General features: G+C 41.3%; 1 protein-coding gene across 4 annotated transcripts; it reads left to right on the forward strand.

The window, feature by feature from the left end:
- Positions 1-3,355: 3,355 nt before the first annotated feature.
- LOC129774344 (dynein regulatory complex subunit 4) lies at positions 3,356-24,468 on the forward strand. 4 transcript variants are annotated; one of them, XM_055778064.1, is made up of 5 exons: positions 3,356-3,462; positions 3,577-4,009; positions 22,660-22,678; positions 22,751-23,785; positions 23,850-24,468. In XM_055778064.1, exons 2-5 carry the CDS (start codon positions 4,007-4,009, stop codon positions 24,143-24,145), a joined length of 1,353 nt encoding a protein of 450 aa, XP_055634039.1. In that variant the 5' UTR covers positions 3,356-3,462; positions 3,577-4,006; the 3' UTR covers positions 24,146-24,468. The 4 variants fall into 4 exon arrangements, with proteins under 4 accessions (XP_055634039.1, XP_055634054.1, XP_055634046.1 ...); XM_055778079.1 differs by having other exon boundaries at positions 3,439-3,462; positions 3,878-4,009; XM_055778071.1 differs by lacking the exon at positions 3,356-3,462 and having other exon boundaries at positions 3,469-3,820; positions 3,878-4,009.
- Positions 24,469-25,013: the final 545 nt, after the last annotated feature.

The following is a 25,013-nucleotide window of genomic DNA, read 5'->3' on the forward strand; positions in this document are numbered from 1 at the left end:
TGAAATGACTGAGCAATAAGCGTTTGAAATTGGACAATTTTCACGATGTGCTCGATTTTCGATTTTCAATTTGTACCCCAATATGTTCCCGAAAGACGTAATCCTACGTCAAAAATAGTGTGAACTGATACATGGTTGCATAAAGTATAATATTAGTATGATTCTTCGCTGTGGTAGCTGGGAACAAACAAGCAACCGCAAAGGGTTAAACTTGCATTCCATCACCACTCGACCATCACCACTGCAGACAATTGAATAAAATTTTGGGTCTTGTTGTAATGCATTACGACATTTATACTGTACTAGCTGACCCGGCAAACTTCGTTCCGTCCAAAATAGATTTTTTTTGCTATGAATACCTTCAAACATTCACGTTTTGTTGCTAAGCGAACGTTTATTAGTCCAAATGCAGAACTTTTGATTGATTGATCTTCTAGTTGACCCTTTACAATTTCCTTTCACTATAAATTTCCTAGTACTTCTACTAAAACTCGTCATTGTAATATAAGATTATTTTCAGACAAAATTCTCGTTCAAGATGCTTCAATCATTTGCAAATAACATATTTCTCCCTTACATGGAATACATATTTGAAACAGAAAATATACTAAAATTATGACATCTCAAATATGACGATTGCTTCTTCGAGTTTTGTGCTCACCCCTTTGCTTAATTAGACCACAATAAAAACATTTCTTGCCCCTTAAAACCTCCATATGCCAAATTTTGCTCATATTGCTTGCTTACTTCTCGAGTTATGCGACCTCCCCCTCTTGGAGAGGAGGGAGAAGCGTCGAAACACCATAGAAACGTATCGTCCTCTCTGAAACCTCTATATGACAAATTTGATCCCGTTTGCTTGATTGGTTCTTGAGTTTTGCAGAAATTTGTGTTTATTTTGTATGGCAGTCCAGCCACCCCCCCCTCCACCTTACATTATTTATTTATTTATTTATTTATTTATTTATTTATTCATTTCGTCAATCAAATGTAGACTACACACTTATACACTAATGTTACAATTATTTCGCAGTGCTGATTGTATATACACATCATGCGATTGATAGGGGCGTTATTTGCATAATTTGTTCTGGATGTTTTGGTTAGAATCAAATTTCGTGTTCTTAGTTGACGCCCAGGTACATAGAAATTTAGTTTTTCTAGTAATACAGCTGACTGTACTCGTTGCGAAATTATGTCATTAACAAAAGAAAGCATTATGTATCATGCCAAAAAATGCAGTTATTTGGCTGCCTATACGTACATGGTCCACTCTGACTGAACCAAATGAAGCATGTTTAAGAGTTGTGAGTCAAAGTGTACCATTCTGCTATGAAAATTAGAGCGAGAAGGATTGTGGGTTCCGAACAACATAAACATTTGTTTGTGTTCAGCATGACAGTCTCTGCCATCTACTGCTGGCAAGAATATGATTGAACGGCAAACATGTTAAGCATAAACTTCCTATTTTCGATCATCTCAGACAGTACTCGTCAAATTTGAATTCATTGTCATCGCTACATAGTACTCTGAAATAGTACATTTTGCGATCATTCTCACTGAAGACCAGCATTTTTCACTGATCCGTTCATTCGTAGTGGACCAAGTTTATTTTTTTATATACTTAGAATGTGCACATTTTACACTAACGGGTTTAAGCATATTTCGACAAGGTATCTTTTAGCTTCAAGGGAATGTTTTGTTGGTTTGAATTCGGTGCTTGGATATTGTTTAAATTCAATATACAAATGACTCTGTCTGCATGCTATGAGGAATTTTCGTTGATCAATCATAACAATTTCGATCCGTTATTCCTGCTGTATGCGTGATTTTCCAAATCTGATAAATGTGGCATGTAGCTTACATAATGCTTAACCAAACGTAACCAATAATTCGAAATTTTCATTTTTATGACTTAGTCCCCTCTGACTTAACACCGACCACATAGGGATTCAGGAAAATTACCTGATTTTCTAATTTGATACCATATACAATATTTTGCAAAGAGCTGATGATTCGGTTTGGGGGCACTTTTAACTTCATTACCTTTCTGTGATCGTTTAGTTAGTTTCAATTGCATGTAAGCTTCCAAAAAGTCTAAAGAACAAAATAAACTTTCGCTCCCACCAAAGATGCAAAACTGAGCATTTAGTAAAGCATAAGTATTAGGAACTATCAGCTTGTTCACTGGAACGTTACAATCAATTACTATGCGATTATCCCAGAATGAAAGCCAAGTTTGATAGCTATCAGAATACAGATCTCTATTTCCAGAAATGGATGACCCAAATCGTTAGAGATAGTTTTATGATAGTCAAAAGACATCACCTGTTGAAGAGCAACTGAATTTTCCACGTGAATGGGCAATTAACGATTAATTATCGCTTACCATCTATGAGCAGGTTAAAATTGGGCTCAGCGCACCCTGGCCTCTAATTCCAATTTCTTAAATGATCGGGCAGCACGCAGGCTTACTTTTCAAAGCACTAATCGTTATCGCTTTGTGTTGAACGAAAATCCTTCCCGCCCACATCCCAACATTCCTAACCGATTGTACCGACCCACTGTCGGCGTCTAATTAATTGCTTCCGACGATATTTCAGCCGGTAATTATGTAACACCGAGTCATAACAATAAACTACAAGCATCCCCATTTGTTGGCACCAAATTATGCTATCATCGTTATTAGCACAATCCGCCCATCCGCCCACATCTGCGCTGCTCCACTCGACTGAAGAACGGTACTTCTTCTCGTTTTTCCAAAGTTGAAAACAAAAGCGGCAGCTGGCAATGGGGTCTTCGTATCCGTTACTTTTCTCACAACGCAGTACTTTTTTCGAAAATCTCACTAATGTTCGTGATAATCAACGATTGTATCCTAAAATGTTTCAATTGTCGAAAATAAAAATTGAAAACTCACTGATTTGAGGGAGATCTAGTCAAAACGCGCCTGAATTTTTCTCAGACCAACAAGAGTATAAACATAAATCAATATGATAATCTTGATAGTTGATGATAGTGCGACTTAGACACTTTTAGCATGATTTTGAAAAAAAAAAATAGTAATGCTCCCTTGAAGCGGTTTCTGATTTAATTTTCGTGAACGTTCATTTTAATTCATAATTGCCTATGATTGTTATGCATGAAAATGTTCAAAAACCTGAAATGGCTCATCTGTAGCCCTTCAGAAACACCGTGCAGACAAACTCAATCACATGGTTGCCATATCCGAATCATCCAACACGTGGTTTTTCATCGCCAGGATTCGCCTTGACAACGTCTCCGAAACAGCGCATGAAACGCATAGGGATACAAAAAACCAAGTAAATCTCGTCAAAGCATATGTAAGGTGACACAACAATAATAGAAGCGCTACAAAAACCAAAGTTTGAATCCATGACAACGCCATGAATAGTTTTATCAATAACCCGCTCCGAACCCGACGACAGTTTGGTCAACCAAGTAAGTCAGTTTTGTGGCAGCAAATTTTTGCTCCGACAGATCCCAGCTCAGTCCGGACGGCGAAATACAGTAATCGGACGCGGTGTTCCGTGGTGTTTTTTTTTTGGTTTCTAGTGTTCCCGCTCTAAGTGCACACGAGTCGAGACACCGAATATTGCTGCCGAAGCCGAAACTAACCCCCCGGAACGGGAATCGTTCCCAAATTGGTCCCAGCGATCGGGATATTTATTCATGTGATTTATCAATTTATATTTCTACTCTACCGGCGCTACTCAGTTGTGTGGTGCGACGCATCCTGGAACGGTTTGGCATTTGCCAGCTGAATATTGTCCAATTAAGTGTGGCCCCAGTTTCGCTCGTAGGATGTTTGTCATTTTTTTCTGTTATTCGCGCGATTTTTGTTTTCTGCTTGCAGATACCAGGGAGTGAACCGTTGTCGTGTTGAAAGCACGAAAGTAAAATATCGGATAGGAAAAAAACGCCGGTCAGCCAAAGCAATAAAACAGATTATAGGCGAGCATCAGCACGCAGTTAAAACATTAAAATGGTAAGTTTTTATGCTGTCTAGCTTTTGACTGGAAAGTCAAACTGTTGTTCTATGTAAGCGTTGAAATGAGAACGGCGTTGCTAGTTGCACTACTTCTGTTGCAAAATAAAATTCTATGAATGTGAAATTCTAGTTCCTCCCGGTTACCAGTGATCACCTGAAATCTAATACGAGTTGTGACCACAACAGTCCCATTGAGCAACCTTTCTAAATTACTTATGATTGATACTAGCACGATTGATAATTAGTTTACAATGTTACGATATACAATTTACATTATGCGACGTTTGAGAACAAGGCCCTATCGGCAGTCATTCCCAAGGTCGTGACATGAATTCAATGTTTTCACTCAATAGATACGACATTGGCACCATTTCAACAAATAAGCGATTGACAGTTCGTGTCATGAATAATTTTGTTATTATCTTCAGCCATGTCTGTCTTTATGCTATGTCTATTCTTCATAATATTGACTAAATCATTGAAACAACTGTTATGATTTGTTACGGTTTAAAATAAAAATAAACCGCAACAAAAAAACGAACCATTGAATCTATGGTAAGAATGGAAGAGTAAGTTCAAATCCCTTAATCTTACTAACACTTACCCGCATCCCATGACTATCTACCTACATGTAAGGCATTGCATGCTGCATCGCGAATTAAAAAAAAAAGAATCTTTATAAAAAAATTAACAATCCTTAACAATGATTCCTCACAATCGACGGAGAGATCTTTAGTTCTAAAGAACGATCAAAGGAGCTTAAGATTCATATGGGGAGAGAGAGAAAGCGGATAGAGAGATAGGAAGGAATAGAGGGAGAGGTAAAAGAGGGATTCGAGCAGTAAAGGAAGATTTGGGAGGCTCAAATCGGTCTTAGCTCACGGACCGTCGAAGAATATAGACCGATCGAAGAAAATTCTAAATTTAAGTTGTTCTTTTTGAGTGAAGTGCGAGAAAAATTAAGGGAGAAATAAGTTTCTGAGTCCTAGGAACCGCAATAGCCGGGCAACATTCACCCTCCTCGCAGGAATCAGACGACGAAGGAAAGTACCTCGGAGAAAACGCCGGTGATCAGCGAGCCCCCAAAGTTATCGCTGCTCAACACGTATACGGGTGAGTCGGTCGAACGTTTCGGAGGTTGCAGTGCGGTGAGGTCCGGTCGAGCCCAGCCCCCGCTCATCGTCACTTAGACCGATGAGACCGATCCCCGTGTGCGGGCACCGTGAGTAGAAAAAAAAAACAACACCAAAACCCTCTCTCTCTCCCACAAAACCAATGTACATACCTGGAGTCAACCTGTTCCTGTTCGGCCGCAACGATCCTTTGACCTACTAACCTGAAAAGAAAGAAAAAAAAAATATAATAAATTTTAAAAATAAATACTTACCATTCCGTTCTTATTCAAACTCTCAATCAAATCCATCACCAACAGCTTCCGTTGTATTCGTTAGTCCACCTCGTTCCTAGGTAAGAGCCGACCCTGAGGTAATCATACAAACCAGTACCACTGAGCTAGCCATAACTTACAGATTCATATGGTTGAATGGATGTGTATCGAGTATTTCTTATTATCTTGACATCTTGTTTTCACCAATGTTGTTGGCAACATGTGAAATATTTGACAACTTGACAAACAGTGTACGGCCACCTTTAGTGATAAACTAAATTCACCAATTGACCAGGAATGAATTGCCAAAAAAATAAAAAACATTTTTTTTTACAAATTTGTGTTCTATAGTCGAGATCTTTATCTTACGTAGCAGGCTAGGACCGGGGTGGCTCGGGCTATATCTAGAAGTCGTCTCAATTGTGGGTCGCCAGTATCCCAGGCGTCACTCGGAAGTTAAACTCGATCTAGTTGAGCCATCGTATATTCGGTGCCCCTCTGTTCCTGGTGCCGCACGGGTTAGTTTGGAGGTGTTTTTTATTCGGGATGTCGTCTGATATCCTTACGACGCGACCAGTCCGCCGCAATATATTTATTTTTTGCCAGATGTGCAATGTGGCTATCTCCAAGTAGAGATTCAAAGTTCATGCGCTCCCGCCATTCTCCGTCTTCTGTCTACATTCTATACCGTCTATATTGTAACTTACGAAGACTTCCACTCGTCTCCGATGCGGACGTTTTTATAAGCCAACCAAGCTAACTCTCACTCAATTATTCTCAGGGTCGACTAAAACGCGCTAGTGGAAACTCACCTGTCCCTTCTTTACGCTAGAGCTAATCAAGCTGAAATCATTTTTTTTTGGTGCACACAAGAAAATATCGCAAGCAAAATTTATAGAATCGAATCAAAACACTTTATTCCAAAATCTAATGACAATTTATTTATTAAAAAGATCTAAACGGACTCACTCGCTCTGCTCGTATCTACTTCTGTCGCTGTTGTGATACTGTCACCACGTGGTTATTACCGGCGGCTGTGCCGGCTTTTAGAGATCTGCTGCGCTGCGTTTTCCGGCAAGATGGACGTCTTCGGCTGCTACGGCTTATAATTCCGACTCTGGTCGGAAGATTAGATTATGGTGGTTGGTCGTATGTTGGTGGACGACCTTCTGCGACCTGGATAGCGGTATGTGCCGAGAGGAATTATCTCGGTTTTGTTCACTCGCGACACCTTGCATTCACGGTCGGAAAGTAACTTAAGTGTGTCGACTAACTAACTCTCCGATCGGATGCGACCTCTTCATCTATTAGCTGGCCTCAACGTTGGCTATAAGGAGGACCAGGGCTATATGAAAATAGCCTTACTAGCTACGCTCACTATCTTCGCGCACTGCAATTGTTTTATTGAACAAAACCACTGTTGCTAAAGCAATTAACTTGCTGTGAATGCTGGATTCACTAGGAAATTGGACTTGCCGAAATTAACACCACTTTTTACTTCGCTGATCCAGGAATAAGAGACCGTCGAGTGGGCTAGAGGGCCTTATATAGCATTCCGGATCCCGTCCTTACAAAGGATCGTACGATGCGTGGCGTCATCACGCATCAATTGTGGATTGTGCACTTTGTGCTCAGTTGGATGCTGTGCTGGTATTGGTATCGGCTCCACTGATGAGTTAAGCAGAGATGTGAGCAGTGAAATCCGCCTGTTATCCCTGCGCTAACTAGGTTCGAATTTTCAAATAAGTCTACACTGTGCTACCTCCTGATTGGATAACCGAAATGAGTTCCGTCGCACTTAACGACACATCAATTCTTTTTGCCGTGCTGCATGTTTCCCTGTTTTTTTTTTTCAAATACGTAGCGTAACGACGAAACTCATAGTGGGCTGCCAGAAATTTGAATTCAATATTAATTTGATTTGCGAAATTCGTTTCTGTTTCTCTTTTATTTAATTTGTTTTATATATTTCAATTATTTCTTGTGCGCTTATTTATATTTACAAACAATATTTTGTTTTTCATTGGTATCAAAACTATCACCAAGCGATTGATCTCAACTTGTAAACTTTGAAAAAGGTTACAATATTTCCCGACACCTTTCTTAAAACTCCTGCATAAAGGTCCTCGAGCAGTGTAGTCGTCTCGAGTCAATAGCAGCGTTGCCAACCCTCCAGATTTATCTGGAATCTTCCAGACTTTCACTGAGACATTCAGATTCCACCAGGTATATCGCAAAAATATAACTTTAACTCTTCTGACTGGCTTCAACTTTCATAAAAGTTAATGAACTATTAGCAATTACTTAATGACATTCCAGATGGAACTAAGCAGGTGTGGCATGACATTTATAGCAACCTCACCTAAGTCCCTTGCGATGCAGCATTTTTTTAGATTTGAGAGCTTTTAAAAATAAGGCCTCTGAGAATGTTGCATTCATGCGCGAAAAGTTCCCTATCACTAGAAGCAGTTGCTCAGAGAGTCTTTGGTAGGTGGTATATACGTTCCAACATTTCCCGACTCTTTCTAACGGTACCAGCTATTTTTAAATATTAGGTTGGGAAAGTAATCCATTATTTTTGGGTGAAATTCGAACCTTTTTTTAATATGCTTCGAATTGTCCGATTTTGGTCAAATATGCACCATTTTGTTGTAAAATTTGTTGCCATTCTAAAGGTATCATAATGCCTCTCTCATAGCAGTCTTGGTTCTTATTGGTGAAAAACTCTAGCGATCGATTTCTACAGTCTTCTCTTGATCCCATTTTCTTATCACTCTGCAAGTTTTGCAATGCGAGTAAAACGTAGTAATCACTTGGAACCAGGTCTGGACAATACGATGGATGCATAAAAACATTCCAATCAAGCACCCAGAATCTCTGGCGAGTCACTGTAGACATGCAATGTCCTGATGGAACACAACACCTCTTCTATTGACCAATTCTGATCAAGAACTTGCTTCAAACGGTTTAGTTGTTGACAGTAGAGATCAGAGTTTAGTGTATTGCACCAAAACAAAACAAAAATTGAATTTAAAAATTTAAAAAAATTGAATTGCACATATTTTTCTGTTACAGTATCGATACCATAAATACCATTCACGAATTTTCTCTTTGTTTACTTCCATTGTTGACACCCTGTAACTCACAACTGAATGGAACAAACAAAAGCAAAAGATTTTTTTAGTGTGAAATGTCACCCTTACAACGAGCCTAAACTTGAAATTGCAGGATCGATATTACACCAGATATCGATCACTACAGCCAACTATCGAGAAAATAATGGATTACCTTTTCCCCAACCTAATATAATCCTTCAATAATGTCTCCGTATTATATTAAGTGTACCGGTGAGTTTCTCCGGTTTTACAACAGATGGCGTAACTTGATTATTATTCCAGTGAATCAAATTTCCAGACATTCGTTGGAAAGCTACTGTCATTGCGCGTTTCTCTTCAGTATATGTCAAAAAGTTGAAGCGTAAACAACATAGTTTTTTGCCACTTCGAATATGTCTAATTTCGTACCAACGACAGTTTAATTTTGACTTGGAAGACGAAGAACGTTTCGGTCCGCCAAAAAAGTTTGAAGATGAAGAATTGGAGGCTTTACTCGATCAAGATCCGTCACAAACGCAACAAGAACTTGCAAATACACTTGGAGTAACTCAGCAAACCATATCCGATCGGTTAAAAGCAATAGGAATGATCCGAAAGATAGGACATTGGGTGCCGTATGAATTGGAGCCACGAGACGTCGAACGCCGTTTTTTCACGTGCGAACAACTGCTACAACGGCATAAAAAAAAGGGTTTTTATGCATCGAATCGTTACTGGCGATGAAAAGTGGATCCATTACGACAATACCAAACGTCGGACAACGTATGAATACCCTGGCAATGCATCAAAATTGACGGCCGCGCGGTATATTCACGGCCAGAAGGCTATGCTGTCTATTTGGTGGAACCAGCTGTGTGTGGTGTGCTGCTGAGCTGCTAAAACCAAATGAAACCATTGCGGGGGACCTCTACCGACGGCAATTGATGCGTTTGAGCCGTGCACTGAAAGATAAACGGCCACAATACGAGCAAAGACACGATAAAGTTATTTTGCAGCACGATAATGCTCGGTCGCATGTCGCGAAACCGGTCAAAACATACTTGGAAACGCTGAAATGGGAGGTCCCATTCCACCCGCCGTATTCTCCAGACATTGCTCCATCCGATTGCTACCTTTTTCGATCGATGTAACATAACCTTGTTGCCCAGCACTTCTCCAATTTTGATGAAGTCAAAAATTAGATCGATTCGTAGTTAGCCGACAAACCGGCCGATTATTTCCCCAAAGGGATGAATTGCCAGAAAGATGGGAAAAAGTTGTGACTATCGATGGGCAATACTTTGAATATTTAATTTTTAACCATTTTTGCAGAATGAAGCAATTAAAAAAAACCGAAGGAACTTACCGGTACTCATATTACCTTAAAGAGAGATATTATATAGCACACACATAATCCCATTATTATTTTTTTTTGCAGACTTATCTCACTTCTTAACTAGGCGAACCTAGCCAGAATTTTCACCTGCCCCCGGGCTTCTGAATGCCAAAGGGGGACTAGGCTCTGCGGAATGCACGTATCTGCATGCTCGTGCTGTTTAAGTCCTGACCGAGGAATTGTCGGACAATCGCGCAGGTGCTAAGGATGACCGACTTTTGGATGCCAGCCAATTCCTTCTCCATGTTCAACACCTTTAGCGCTTCCAGAAGAGTCTTCGGGACAATTCCAGTTCCAGAGAGAACGACTGGAACAATTCTTGGGACCTCCCTTAGCCCCCACAGTTCCTTGAGCTCCACGGCCAATGATCGGTACTTGCAGATTTTGCGACCGTGGGTCTCCTCCAGATTCTGGTTCAGTGGAATAGCGACATCGATGATGGTGACTTTGTGGTCGCTCTTGTCGTAAACCATTATATCTGGGCGGTTGTGGTGGATCGAGAGGTCGGTCAGAACAGTGCGATCGCAGTACAGCTTGAAACGGTCATTTTCCAGGACAGGTGCAGGCAGGTACCGGTTGTTTGGTACGTTGTCTTCCAGTAGAGCACATTGGAGTGCCAGTTGTCGATGAACAATACGGGCCACGTTGTTGTGACACTCGGTGTATGCTGCGTTGGCCAAAACGGGACAGCCTCCCATAATGTGCTCTATGTTTTCACCTGGTTGATGGCACATCCGGCAAATGTCATCAACGTCTTGATGCCAGACGTACCGCCTGCAGTTTCTCGTCGGCATTATTGTGCCAAAAGTTCAGAACACCATCGGGGCCCGGTGCTGCCCAGTTCCTCAGGTACCGCGAGGCTTCGCGGACATCGTTCTCTCCGACGATGATAGCTGGCATCTCTCCAATTTCACCACAACTCTCCTCCTCCCGTCTTAACCACATCTGCCCGTCGCGATGTTCTACTGGGGTCTCCCAAATACCAGCCCAGAAGTTCGTCACATCGCTAATATCTGGCAAACCTTCGCGGTAGTCGGACTTCTCGTCGCTATTGTGGTCGTAGAACACTTTCTCGTTATCTCTGAACATCCGATTTTGTTCCTGGCGCTTTGCAGAGTGAGAGTAACGTTTCAGCCGTTTTGTAAGGACGCTCAATTGCTGTACTAGTGTGTCGAGTTTTTCCGTCAGCTGGTGAGCTTCCAGCTGGCGAAGTTCAATAGGCCGCACGATCACAGCAACTTGGCGACATAATTTCGCCGATCTGCTGCCTCTTTTGTGCGCCATCAGTCTTCCAATTGCGGCGCGCTTGTTTAGGATCCGTTGCTCAAATCTCCTTCGCCATGGAGGCTCACGCCTTTCACGGAGATGTTGGAGCAGTCCGCCTCTTGGCCTTATACGATATCCTAAACTTTTGGCGGTCGCCACAGCAGCACAGTAAACTTTCAGTTGCAGCTCCTCCATGTCCTCAGCATCAACCAAGTGCAGCGGAAGAACGTGCTCGTTCATGAGCTTTACTGCACTTGTCAGCCTGCGGGAATGCTGCAACTTCGGAATCCTGGGGCGCGACAAAGGATCTGCGTCGCGAAACTGTGAGATCGCCTCGTCGTAGTGGAAGACCAGATCACGTAGTAGTTGTTGATCTGGCTGTGGGTCTTCCGGCTCAGGGGGTTGTTGTGCTGTGGCCTCCTCTGGTGCTGATTCGCGTGCCCCACTCGCGAATGAATTGCTCAGCCGTACTGAACTTCGTCTCGACACATCGCTTGCTCTGTTCGTTCTGGAGCTTAGTTCTCTCTGCACCTGCTGCTTGATCTCGTCGATTTGCGTTTGGGAGAGCATGTTGTTGCGTACTATCGCTCAACGCCTCGCGATCATAGCGTTCTGATCAAGCCTCGCGACGAACTCTGGATACGCTTCCTCGAACATTGTTAGTATTCGAGGGCGACCGCTCATGTCCGTCTCCAAAGCAGTGCAGATGTAATAGGCACGGATCACGAACTCGTTCATTTCGTGTGTCCACATGATCCGTCGCCTGGTGGTACCCACAAGTGTGGACGACTGTCGTCTGGCAGTCGCAACACGTCTCGTAGGCTCAGCGTTTCTTGGGTGATGTCGATGGCTGCTGTTTCCGTGTGGCGGTAGCTCTTCGGGTTGAACCCGGCTGGTGGCCCGCTCTTGCACCTCGCCCTCCAGCCGCTGGCCGCTCGCTCTTACGCCCGTTCCAGGACCAGCTCCAGTTCGGGGACCCTCATCGGGCGATCGCATTCTAACTATTCTTCGTGAACGTAGCTCCATTTTCTGGGTGTATCTCCTTTGCCCGGGAGACAGCGGGTTGGCAAGGTATATTAGAGTCCGCCCTTGCCAGAGGAACCTTTTCGGGGCGCCGCCCCTAACATGGAGACAGACGCACCCCTAAACCTCCAATGACCCGGGAGGCCTTCCCCGGGAGAGATATAGCGCTCTGACTCACTCGCACCCCCTCACTTAGCCACTTTCGACACCCGTTCTCAGAGCCAAGACCAGGTGTGTGTTTCCAGTTCACGCCCGATCTAAAAATGTCGTCATATGATCTTCGTGGAGGCGTGAGATAGGAACATTTGAGACCAAACAGGTAGGCTCCTACCCTAATGTGTATCACCATTTGAGAACCTTTTTTTATTTTTTATTTTTTTTTTAGTGCACCCGTGTCCGTGGACGTGGTTAGCGTCTCACATTATCATGCCGGGTGTTCGAGTTCGAATCCCGTCCTGGGCGGGGGATTTTTCGTCAAAGAAATTTCCTTCGACTTGCACTGTGGTCACGCGTATTCTAGAGCTTGACCCTCGGAATACATTCAAGGCGTGTTATTTGGCTTAAGAAATCTCAACTAAGTATTAATAGATGACGCTAGTTAATGCTTACGTTGAGACGGCAAAAGTTCCATAGGGAACGTTAACGCCATTCAAGAAGAAGAAGACATAATCCCATCACCTTGTCTTAATCGGTTGCGGGATTCAAAGGATTCGGAAGTATACCCGGGACACGCACATTACTTGGTGGTAGTCTATTCATACAGGGTGGGCCATTTAAAGTGGAAGGATTTGTTTTTGCAATAGCAAAGTAAAGAAGTGGAATTTTAAAATTTTTTTTTTTTAAATTCATTTATTTTGGTCCAAGGAGATTTGTTCTAACTACTTTTTGATTATGATATCTCGTAAATGACCGCCTCTGGCCTTGACCGCAAAATGTGCCCTTTTTTCGGCATTTTCCATCACTTTGCCCAATGTTTCGGCCGATATGGCAGCAATTTCTTGTCGGATATTGTCTTTCAGCGCAGCCAGGGTCCTTGGTTTACCACTGTATACCTTGGATTTTAAATATCCCCATAAAAAAAAGTCAGGAGGCGTCAAATCAGGTGATCTCGGTGGCCAGTCATAATCGCTGTTTTTCGATATTAATCTTCCGGGGAACATTTCGCGCAATAATTTGGTCGTGGCAGCAAAATCAAGTAGACGTGGTAAATCAGATGGGTTAAGTTGTTGAGCCATTTGAATTTTATACGGAAACATTTTCAAATCAACACGAATTATGCGTCGGAGAGTGGTTCGAGCGATGCCTAACTCTTGCGAACGATGGCGACCTGATGTCGATGGAGTCTCTGCAACACTGGCTCGAACGGCATCAATATTCTCGTCGAAACGTCTTGGTCGTTGTCTGGACAGATGACTGGCATTACCAACACTACCAGACGATATAAATTTGGCATATAATCGACGTATAGTGTTGTCTCCAGGCGATTATTTTATTTTTATTTTTTTAGGCTTTATTTTTATTTTTCCACGCACGTTTAGTTAACACAATTGAGAAGTTATTTTGAATGTACAGCTGAACAATTTCAGCGCGTTGTTTAGGTGTGTATTGTTCCATGGTTAAAATTGTACTGAAATGACGCTTCCAACGCGGTATGACATTTGTTAATCTGACATCTCTGTCAAAAGTTATGGGGTTGCCAGATGCTTCCACTTTAAATGGCCCACCCTGTAGTATTTGATCAATTGAGTAAATTTATCCATAGAAAATGTCCACGTTCTAGTATATGATTTGTCAAAACTGTTCTTGTTCAACTTTCTGCTGACTTAAGGTGAAGGTGGAAGCTAGCCACAAATGGCTGCCACAATGGCGCTCATTTCTTTCATCTCCCTCCCTCACCTCTCGCCCGAAAATCAATAATTTTGCGAAACAGTGTGAAGAAAATGATCGTTTTCGCACACTTCCCATCAAGTAATATCAACCAAACTCTAATCGATTACTCACAAGATATTAAATTTTCATCTGCTTTCGCACCGTATAGTGAAGAACGTCGGAAAACTCGAGCAAGTGCTCTGAAAGTTAAATTTTCGTTTTTCAATCTTCTGCAATGGTTTTGTTTGTTTTGGTGGAAGCATCGTTATTTTTTCGACACTGATGCCAAACAACATCATCGAAACAGCTATAAAAACCACTCAATAAAATGTTATTCCGGAGTCATAGCGTCCCATGTCATGAAAATCAATAGAATAAAATTGTGTTGATATCAATACAATTATTATTTTTACGTTTAATGGGTCTATAATGTAAGTTTTAGCAACTTTAACATTGGGTAAGAAAATTGTATTGCAGAGCTCGGAACACTGCCACGGCTGCCTATGCTTTCAAAAACAGTAAACGGAAAAGTATTAAATTCAATCTAAATGCCTCGGCCAACGAAGAGAAGGGTTAAGGCTTTCCAACGTGAATATGTGAAAACTATACGATCAACGAAGGAAAATATTAAGGAATTATCAACATCGAGTTACTATGCGGAAGAACTTGTTAATACCAAAAGTGCCCCAATTCGCATGTGTTATAAATTTGCTCATGTTACGCTCGCGTATAATCAGAATCATATGCAAATGCACCTTCTATATATATTTATATTTGCAATTGTTCATCGGAACATATCGTTCATACATTTTACTTTAGTATTGAATTGTTATTTGTTTTTTTTTTCAAATGTATTCAAAGACTCGTGTCAATGAAGCGCCACACAGTCTGATAAGTGAATTGATCTATTTACGTGTGCTTTGCTCTTCTCTCACAAACACTATTACCCCATTTTTACACGAGGGTTTACCTATACTACTACAATGGCTAGCTTCCACCTTCACCTTAACGAACCCATTGTAGTAGTATAGGTAAAACCACGTGTTTCATGGAGTAATAGTGTTTGTAAGAGAACAGCAAAGCACACCGTTTGTTTTGGTTTTGGTACGTAAATAGATCAATTCACTTATCAGACTGTGTGGCGCTTCACTGACACGAGTCTTAGAATACATTTGAAATAAAAAAAAAACAATTCAATACTGAAGTAAAATGTATGAACGCTGTGTTCAGATGAGCAATTGCAAATATAAATATGAAGTAAAATTCTGATTATACGCGAGCGTAACATAAGCAAATTTATAACACATGCGAATTGGGGCGCTTTTGGAAGTGTATTTCCACTTACACTTCAGCCATTGTGATTGAAAGAATGTTTCAGGGCAGAAAAACAGCAAGGAAAGAATTACGATATTACCTTGTACCAACGCCACGGGAAGCAACCAATTTAAACTTATTGTAATCAGTAAATTCAAACCAAAGCAGACCGTTTTTACTTATTTTAACTGATTTTGTAACGAATACCGCATCTCGCTTACACTCCATACAAAGGTAGGGGTAGTGGGCGCAAATTGGTCATGGGGGGCAAAGTTGTTTGTTAGTATATCTATTGACTATATATGCCGTATTGATAGTCACCTAATGTTTGAAGAATTTAATGACTTTTGAGTCACCCTGTACTTCAGTAGAGCTGTCGCATGTCAAAATATAAATAAAAGCAGAAATCGATAGCCATTAGGCCGTAGTTCTGTGCGCATGGTTACTAAGGAATTTCTCGTGAAATTTAGTTTATTCAATCTGATATATTGGACAAATCATCAGTTTGGACGACTGTTCATATATTCTAGGAGAGGTGAATAGATATTTCGTTTAATCTCAGCGATTAATTAGCATAGAAATTATTTTGATGTTTGGGGGCAAAGTGAATATCGACTTACAATGTTCTGTTTATTAAAGCTGATATACCTCATCACATTCTGCTCTTGAAGAGGATCTTTATGTGGCTTTGAGCCTGAATAAATATGCCACTCCAACTAAACCAAGCCTCATTATGCGGAATTTTGTTTGCCTAATACTATGTTTTTGTATGCATGAGAAAATTTGAATTGAGACTCTAGGTGAATGGCCAAGCTTATTTTATATATGTACATACTACAGGGTTTTCCAACTTTAAATTCCGAAAGTCAATTGAAATAAAACACACTTAGAATTCGAATTTCGATGAAACTTTTATTGCAAATTAAAGTTTGGTTTATGCCATTATGTGTGAAGTACAACATCATTCAAATGTCCACCTAGGGCTTCCTCGCACATCTTGATCCAGAACAGGTAATTTTCAATGACTTTTCGGCACATATGGGGCGGTATCTCGGTCATAACTTCACGAATGTTGTCTTTCAAATGTTCAAGAGTTTGCGGAGAGTTGGCATAGACACGGTCTTTCGCATAACCCCACAAAAAAAAGTATAGTGGGTTCAAATCGCATGATCTGGACGGCCAATTAGCATCACCAAAACGCGAAATTATGCGTCCCTCAAATTTCGTTCGAAATATGGCCATGTTCGGTCGTTTTGTTTGGCATGTGGCGCCGTCCTGCTGAAACCACATGTCATCCGTATCCATATCTTCAATTTGTGGCAAAAAAAATCGGTTAACATGCGGCCATAGCGCTCACCATTCACAGTTACCGTCTCGCCGTCCTCATTTTCAAAGAAATACGGCCCGATGACTCCACCAGACCATAATGCGCACCAAACAGTGACTTTTGGCGGATGCAATGGCCTCTCAACAATCACGTGTGGATTTTCTGAGCCCCATATACGGAAATTTTGGGTGTTCACATAGCCACCGAGCTCGAAATGTGCCTCTTCGCTGAAGAAAATTTGATGCGAAAATTCAGCATTTTGCTGCTGTTGTTCGTTCACCCAATCGACGTATGCCCGACGCGTTCCATGGTCACCACGCTCTAATTTTTGTACCAGTTGGACTTTATATGGATGTAGGTGCAAGTCCAAATATAAAATTCGCCACAATGATGTGTTTGACAAGCCCAATTGCTGAGCACGCCGTGGAATCGAAACATTCGGGTCATCCTCAACACTAGCAGCAACAGCAGCAATATTTTCGGCCGAACGCACATTACGATGATGCACAGGTTTCACAATATCCGCTACGGATCCAGTTTGTTCGAATTTACGCACTGCATTAGCGATTGTGTGCTCTGTAGGCCGTCCATGACGACCAAAATCCGTCCGTAATGCTCGAAAAACATTTTCCGGTTTTTCATCATTTTTATAGTATAATTTAAAAAAATTAACACGTTGTGCGATGCTAAAACGATCCATATTGTAAAATGGCAGACATTCAACTAACGATATGACGCTTTGGTTGACAGCTATGTCAAACGGTTGTCAGCGCAGGGCTGTATACTTTCGGAAGCCCGAAATGGAAAACCCTGTATATCAATTATGATTTGAACAAATTTGGACGAAAAAATCGCATAAATCTATCCTATTTAGCACTTTACCTCCAAACAAAAATAATGTTCGATTTTTCACCTTTTTTTCTAACGATGAAAAGTGTACTATTATGAGTTTGCTATCTTGAACAACAACAAGTTGAACTATAATATTTTCCGACAAACGGGAATTAAATCGATATGTGGACGCTGAAAATGTGCATACTCCTTAGGGTGACCACTATGCCCCCACTTCCCCTAATTGTTTGTCGTTTCAGCAGGCAAGAGCTCTAGTAACTTGCGCTATATCCACTCCGTCTCCATCCGATCCCACTGGATCACGCGTCGTTGCGTGTTACGACTACGAGGTTGCGAAACTTCAGCTCATCGTAGAACATTTCATCACTAGTCGTGAAATTTAGCGATCTGTAACTTCAAGAACCGAGTTTCCAATCGTTGTCTATTATTGATCCCTTAGGTCCTCTCTGATTATGCAGAATCGTATTAATCATTGGTAAATGTTTCGTGATGTTTTTGGTAGGTTGCCTTTTCAGAGCTTCGCTATCTATTCTCGTGGATGGATTGCCATCTTTGGTATAGCCTACGAAACACCGCATTCCATAGCTAGCCGCCCACTACTGGTCAGAAGCTATTTGAGCCGCCCTTCTGGGATACAGACGCTCATTGCAAAAGGGTTTGTTGGCAAAGCTGCTTATCAGGCGGTGTCAACTCGGTTTGACAGAACAGTATACGGAATTATGGTATTTCGAAGCGTTTGTATAGATACCACTTGTATCAGCCCGCCACATCCTATCCTGGTCATGCTGCTTGTCAGGGACTGCTTACGCGGCTTGCTCCTATTTCTACAAGTCGTTCCACTATCCGCAACCTGTGGATCTGCAGCTCTAGCGTATTGCATAGCCCCATCAAGCAAGTCGAAGCTATCACTATCACTTCTGATTTTAATATATTTTATTAGGTTAGGGAAAAAGTTATCCATTATTTTCGCGTTTGCTGGCTTTAGTGATCAATATCTCGCGTAATAACGATCATACAATTTCAAGTATAGGCTCGTTGTATAGAGTTTCACACGAAAAAAAAATCTTTTGCTATTCTTTGTTTGTTCCACACTGAGAGGAAAATTTAGTAAATATGACGAATTTTTTGGTACATGTTACCAATTCTCTAGTCATTTTCTACCCTACTAATCATTGGTACATGTTACAAAAAAAGAATGGTGGGCACAAATGTCAAACAAACTACGAATTGTTGGTCCAACATTGGTGCAATATCAGTGAAAATGTTGCTTCATATTTGTGAGAGGCAATCATCAGGGATAAAGACAATATTTTTGATAATTGTTTTTAATTTAAAAAATTGTATTTGATTACATTTTATTCTACATACTTAGAATACATTATACTAATAACTTATTCTATAAACAACATCAATTATTCCACAATAGAATAAAATATTGTTGTGAATAATAATAACAATGCTTAATAACATCAATAATTCTCGTTGCAATTATTCTATAAGCTGCGTACAAGAGGGTGACCGGAATAAATCGCCACAGTAAACAACTGCAACAGAAACAACCGCTTAGAAAAAGTGTAGTAGGCTAGAAATATTTGGCGCGGGAAAAACATCATGTGCCTCACATTTCTATTATAAATTTATTCTCTTGTTCTCGTTTTTCGAAATTTATTCTGAGGACAATGTAATGGGGACGAAGTCCCCATTTGGCGAGGATAAGGAATCGAGGCGGCCCATGCCGCCAAGATGACGCAATCCGAGTCCACCGCCGACCCGCCGTCGGAAGCGGCGGTGTCTCGCACGCAAACCTGGGATCCACTGATTGCCCGGTTAGTTTGAAACATAGGATACGATCCTTTAGCAATGTCCGACCGAGCTCTAGCGAGCGTCGGACGGTATACGTCTGCCCGGGGCGTTACGTTTGCCTGGGGCGATACGTTTGCCCGGTTAATTCTTGTTTTGAAATACAATACCGCGCCACAATATTTATAGCCTACTACACATTTTATAAGCGGTGGTTTCTGTTGCAGTCGTTTTCTGTGGCGATTTATTCCGGGAACCGTACAAGAGACAAGTTTAGTCGCAGCCTCAACCGCATCAATTTCATACGCATTTCCAAAGTCTCGAGTACTCGAACAAGCTCCCGTTCCGCTTCCTGCTGCATCGCCGTTCCATTTCGTCACAGTGTCGATTTCCCATGCTGACGCTTATTTGCACTGAAAGTCGAGGTCTGGTGATTCCGAATGACTTTATAGTGTTCGTTGTTCGTTCGTGTACGGTGCTGCAGAGCTCTTGTTCATGTTACCTTTTTACTGTTGACTTACAGTAAAAAGTCAACAAGTCTTCTTCGAATCACTCGATTCTGGTGTATTAACTTTCCCCTGTAAACGGTTCCCGTCAGACGTATGCTATTCGCAGGAAAGAACTTCACTTATACATGGTTGGATTAAGAAGAGATTTATTTTAATATTCATTATGCTACTCAAAGCGCGGGCGGTGGTGCCTACGTGACCCTTTCTGTGGGATCAACATGACGCGCGATAGCCTGTTCAATGATCGAGTGGCGTGATTACGATTGATGCTGATCTTATATTTTGTGTTTATCTAGCGCGCTGCGTGTAGGTACGTTGAGGGCCGTATCCACCACACTGATATGTAGGACTTCACTCACTAGTGCAGCTTCCGCAGAACTGCTCACTGCATTGCGGATTCAGTCCCACTCATCATCCAGTGAAGCTGGGCCTAACTCCTCCATAGTGGACAGGTTTGTTGTGTGTAGTTGGCGACATGTTGAGGAAACTGTAACTACTAAATATTTATCCGTCGTAATCGGTTTTGATGTTGACGATAAACTGTCGATAGTTTTGACCGCATGCTGTTAGGTAGTGGTCCGAAGCAATATTCGTACTTTGATATTTGGATCACTGTCCGTTGACCTGCTGATCTTCAGGTGGACATGTAGACATCTTTGCGGGAGAAGCAGGTGCTTCTCGTCACCATTGGCCGTTGTCTTTCATGTCGGTATATAGGCTACTCGGCACAATCCTCCTGTCTGTACGCGTGCTCTCTTCCAATTTGAGAGTTTACGTCACCGATGACGAGTTTGACGACACGCCGCGAGCGTCTTTTGTAGACTTGCTCAAGCAATGCGTAACTTTTTTTTGTCGTCTTCGATTCTTCCTTCGTGTGGACAGCGCACGTTAATGATATTGTAGTTGAAAAATCGGTCCTTGATTTTCAACTTGCACAAGCGATCGCTTATCCGATCCCACTGGATCACGCGTCGTTGCGTGTTGCGACTACGAGGTTGCGAAACTTCAGCTCATCGTAGAACATTTCATCACTAGTCGTGAAATTTAGCGATCTGTAACTTCAAGGACCGAGTTTCCAATCGTTGTCTATTATTGATCCCTTAGGTCCTCTCCGATTATGAAGAATCGTATTAATCATTGGTAAATTGTTCGTGATGTTTTTGGTAGGTTGCCTTTTCAGAGCTTCGTTATCTAGTCTCGTGGATGGATTGCCATCTTTGATATAGCCTACGAAACACCGCATTCCATAGCTAGCCGCCCACTACTGGTCAGATGCTATTTGAGCCGCCCTTCTGGGATACAGACGCTCATTGCAAAAGGGTTTGTTGGCAAAGCTGCTTATCAGGCGGTGTCAACTCGGTTTGACAGAACAGTATACGGAATTATGGTATTTGAAGCGTTTGTATAGATACCACTTGTATCAGCCCGCCACATCCTATCCTGGTCATGCTGCTTGTCAGGGACTGCTTACGCGGCTTGCTCCTATTTCTACAAGTCGTTCCACTATCCGCAACCTGTGGATCTGCAGCTCCAGCGTATTGGATAGCCCCATCAAGCAAGTCGAAGCTATCACTATCACTTCTGATTTTAATATATTTTATTAGGTTAGGGAAAAAGTTATCCATTATTTTCGCGTTTGCTGGCTTTAGTGATCAATATCTCGCGTAATAACGATCATACAATTTCAAGTATAGGCTCGTTGTATAGAGTTTCACACGAAAAAAAAATCTTTTGCTATTCTTTGTTTGTTCCACACTGAGAGGAAAATTTAGTAAATATGACGAATTTTTGGTACATGTTACCAATTCTCTAGTCATTTTCTACCCTACTAATCATTGGTACATGTTACAAAAAAAGAATGGTGGGCACAAATGTCAAACAAACTACGAATTGTTGGTCCAACATTGGTACAATATCAGTGAAAATGTTGCTTCATATTTGTGAGAGGCAATCATCAGGGATAAAGACAATATTTTTTGATAATTGTTTTTAATTTAAAAAATTGTATTTGATTACATTTTATTCTACATAAATAAGAATACTAATAACTTATTCTATAAACAACATCAATTATTCCACAATTGTGAATAATAATAACAATGCTTAATAACATCAATAATTCTCGTTGCAATTCAGTTTTGAGTTACAGGGTGTTAACAATTGAGGTCATCAAAGAGAATATTCGGTACATTTTACACTTTTTATTTTATAAATGCGAAAATGCAAGCCAGGCCGCTGAAATTATGATTGATGTTTATGGTGCCGATACTGCAACAGTAAAATATGTGCAATTTAATTTATTTTCAACAACGGTCAAATGGACCGTTTGAAGCTAGCGATTGACCAGAAACGTTAAGAACTGACCAACAGAAGAGGTGTTGTGTTCCATCAGGACAACACAAAGCCACACAATTCCGAGAGCTTTATTGGGATGTTTTAATGCATCCACCATATAGTTCGTACCTGGCACCAACCGTTTATCACCCTTTTCTCGCATTGTAAAACTCCAGAGTGATAAGAAGTTGGGATCAAGAGAGGATTGTAAAAATCTATTGCTATGGTTTTTCGCTAATAAGGACCAAGACCTCTATGATAGAAACATTTCGAAGCTACCCTTAGAATGGCAACAAATTTTCCAACAAAACAGTGTATATTTGACCCACATCGAACAATCCGAAGCCTACTAAAAATAGTTTTGAATTTCACCCAAAAATAATGGATTACTTTTTCCTCAATCTAATATTAAGAATATCAATCCTTACCAATCATTAGCACCATTAGATGATAATTCTTTTTTCAATTCTTACAGGGTCCAAAGAAAGCCAAAGGTAAATAATTTGCTTACTCATTTAGCTTTAATCATTCATCTACGATCTGCTTGTCAAACTTTCACCCATCAGCCGTCATTGATGGCGTGGACACGTCCAGCATGTCCCGCGAGCAGCTAGAGCAGTTCGCCCTCCGACTGCGCAACGAGATGGAACGGGAAAGGGAGGAACGAAATTTCTTTCAGCTCGAGCGGGATAAGCTGCGCACCTTCTGGGAGATCACCCGTAAGCAGCTGGAGGAAGCGAAGGCCGTCATCCGCAGCAAGGAGCGTGACGTCGAGGTGGCCCAGGAGCTGGCCGACCAGGACACGAAGAATGTCATGCAGGAGATGAAACACCAGCAGTACGAACACCAGTCGCACATCGGTGAGCTCAAGGCGGAAATGATGACCCAACTGAAGATGGCTCAGGAGGATCACGCTCTGCAGGAGCGAGAGTTGTTGAACGATAAGCGTGATCTAAGACGGCTGCTGCGGGAGATGGAGGAGAATTCCGAGCTGGAAGTGCAGCAGCTCAAATTGAAGCACAGTGAGCTGCTGAGCCAAGAGCGCGCCAATTTCAAAGAGGAAGTTGAAGCGATGACGAGACTGTTCGAGCAGAAACTTCAATGCTACAAAGAAGAAGCTGAAGTTCGTCATGAGATGGAGTTGTCAGAGGTAGAGGAGCGGAAGAACGCACAGATCGCGGAATTGATCAAGACAAACGAAAATTCGTACAAGGAAATGAAGGGTTACTATAATGACATCACTTTGAACAATTTGGCCTTGATTAACAGTATGAAGACCCAAATGGAAGAACTGAGAATTCAATCCGACAAGGATGTTAAGAATCACTCAGAAATAATAGCTGAAAATCGACGACTTGTCGAACCATTGAAGCAGGCTCAGACCGAACTGATTGAGTTACGTAAGAAGTTACAGTACTACGATCGGGATAAGGCGACGTTGAACCGAGTGAAAACTCGTCTCAGTTCTACCCAAAAGCAGCTTAGCAGTTTGAAGCTCGAATCGGATGTTCTCCAGATGCGTTGTGAGAAGCTGGTAGAGGAGCGTGACCAGCTAAAAAATATGTTTGAGAAATCGATTCTGGAATTGCAACAAAAATCAGGTCCGACTGAGATACGATGTAGTCAAAACTAATTCCTATGACATATCTGTTTTCTTCATTTCAGGCCTAAAGAATTCACTGCTTGAGCGCAAACTGGAGTACATCGAGAAACAGACCGAACAGCGGGAGGCGATTCTAGGGGAGGTTCTTTCGCTCGCCGGAATCGAACCGCAATCGTTGAGCATTCGTATCGAGAAGCTGCTGGTTCAGAAGAACGACAAAATACAGGACTTGCGCTACGAGCTGGCCCGTGTCAGCAAAATGTATGACGACCTGTTGTCGATCATGGAAGCGAAATTAGCGAAATTGGGAATTACTCTGAAGGATCTTGAATTGAGCAGTTTGCGTTTGGAAAAATAGCACTTTAATTTCGTATGACATGGAGTGATTTATAAATTATAAGTGATATAAATTTGGTTTGAACAGCGAGAGAAATGCATAACAACATAATATGCATAATATGCGTATGCGATGATTTTACATTAATTTTCATTAAATCGCTTGGTAAATAATTATGACAACCTGAAGAAAAAAACATTGTAAATTTGTTTAACATTGTTCGGGTGCACAAATGTTTTATATTGATGAAAATTATACAAGGTAATCATTGGTTTTTTTAAGAAGCCTAACGTTGTGAAGACATTTAAAAATATGTGAAGACATTTACAGCCTTTTCAAAATTGTGTGACAAATAAATAAAAACATTATTGTTTCTGATCTTGGTATTTTGCTTAGTGATGAATTTTTTACGCTAGCCAACATTCGTTTTACAGATCGGTTTACTAAAAACAAACATCTGTCAATCATAGTGAAAACATATGAAGACATAGCTTCGTGGCATGTGAAAACATTTAAAAACTATCTGGCATACCTGAATTGGGCAGCTGAAAAGATTGAAAACGGTGAAGTGATGGAAGGATCCGCGAAAGTGAGTTCTATAGTAATGAACCTTCCCTAATTTTTTCAATGAGTGGTAGGTTTTTGTTCTTTTTGGTAATGACTTTCACATTAATTGACCACTGGTGACACGACCTTACAGATGGATAGTTTAATGATTCCTGTATTGATAAAACATAGTTTTCATGCTGAATTATCTTTTTTTTTTTTTTTTTTAGTTTACATCTCATTTTTAGCCATTTATTGCGTTATCCGCGATTTTCGTAATCCGTGGTAAGCTTGGCAGACTATTCCGTGGATAATCGGGGTTCCACTGTACATTATAGCCCGA

The sequence above is a fragment of the Toxorhynchites rutilus genome, chromosome 1 (assembly GCF_029784135.1).
Source record: "Toxorhynchites rutilus septentrionalis strain SRP chromosome 1, ASM2978413v1, whole genome shotgun sequence".
In the NCBI taxonomy this organism is placed as follows: Eukaryota; Metazoa; Arthropoda; class Insecta; order Diptera; family Culicidae; genus Toxorhynchites; species Toxorhynchites rutilus.

What these genes read in the sequence shown, in the direction of transcription:
- LOC129774344 (XM_055778064.1), top strand. An exon ending in GGAATTGCAACAAAAATCAG is followed by an intron (nt 23,786 to 23,849) that starts GTCCGACTGAGA and finishes TCTTCATTTCAG; the next exon opens with GCCTAAAGAATTCACTGCTT.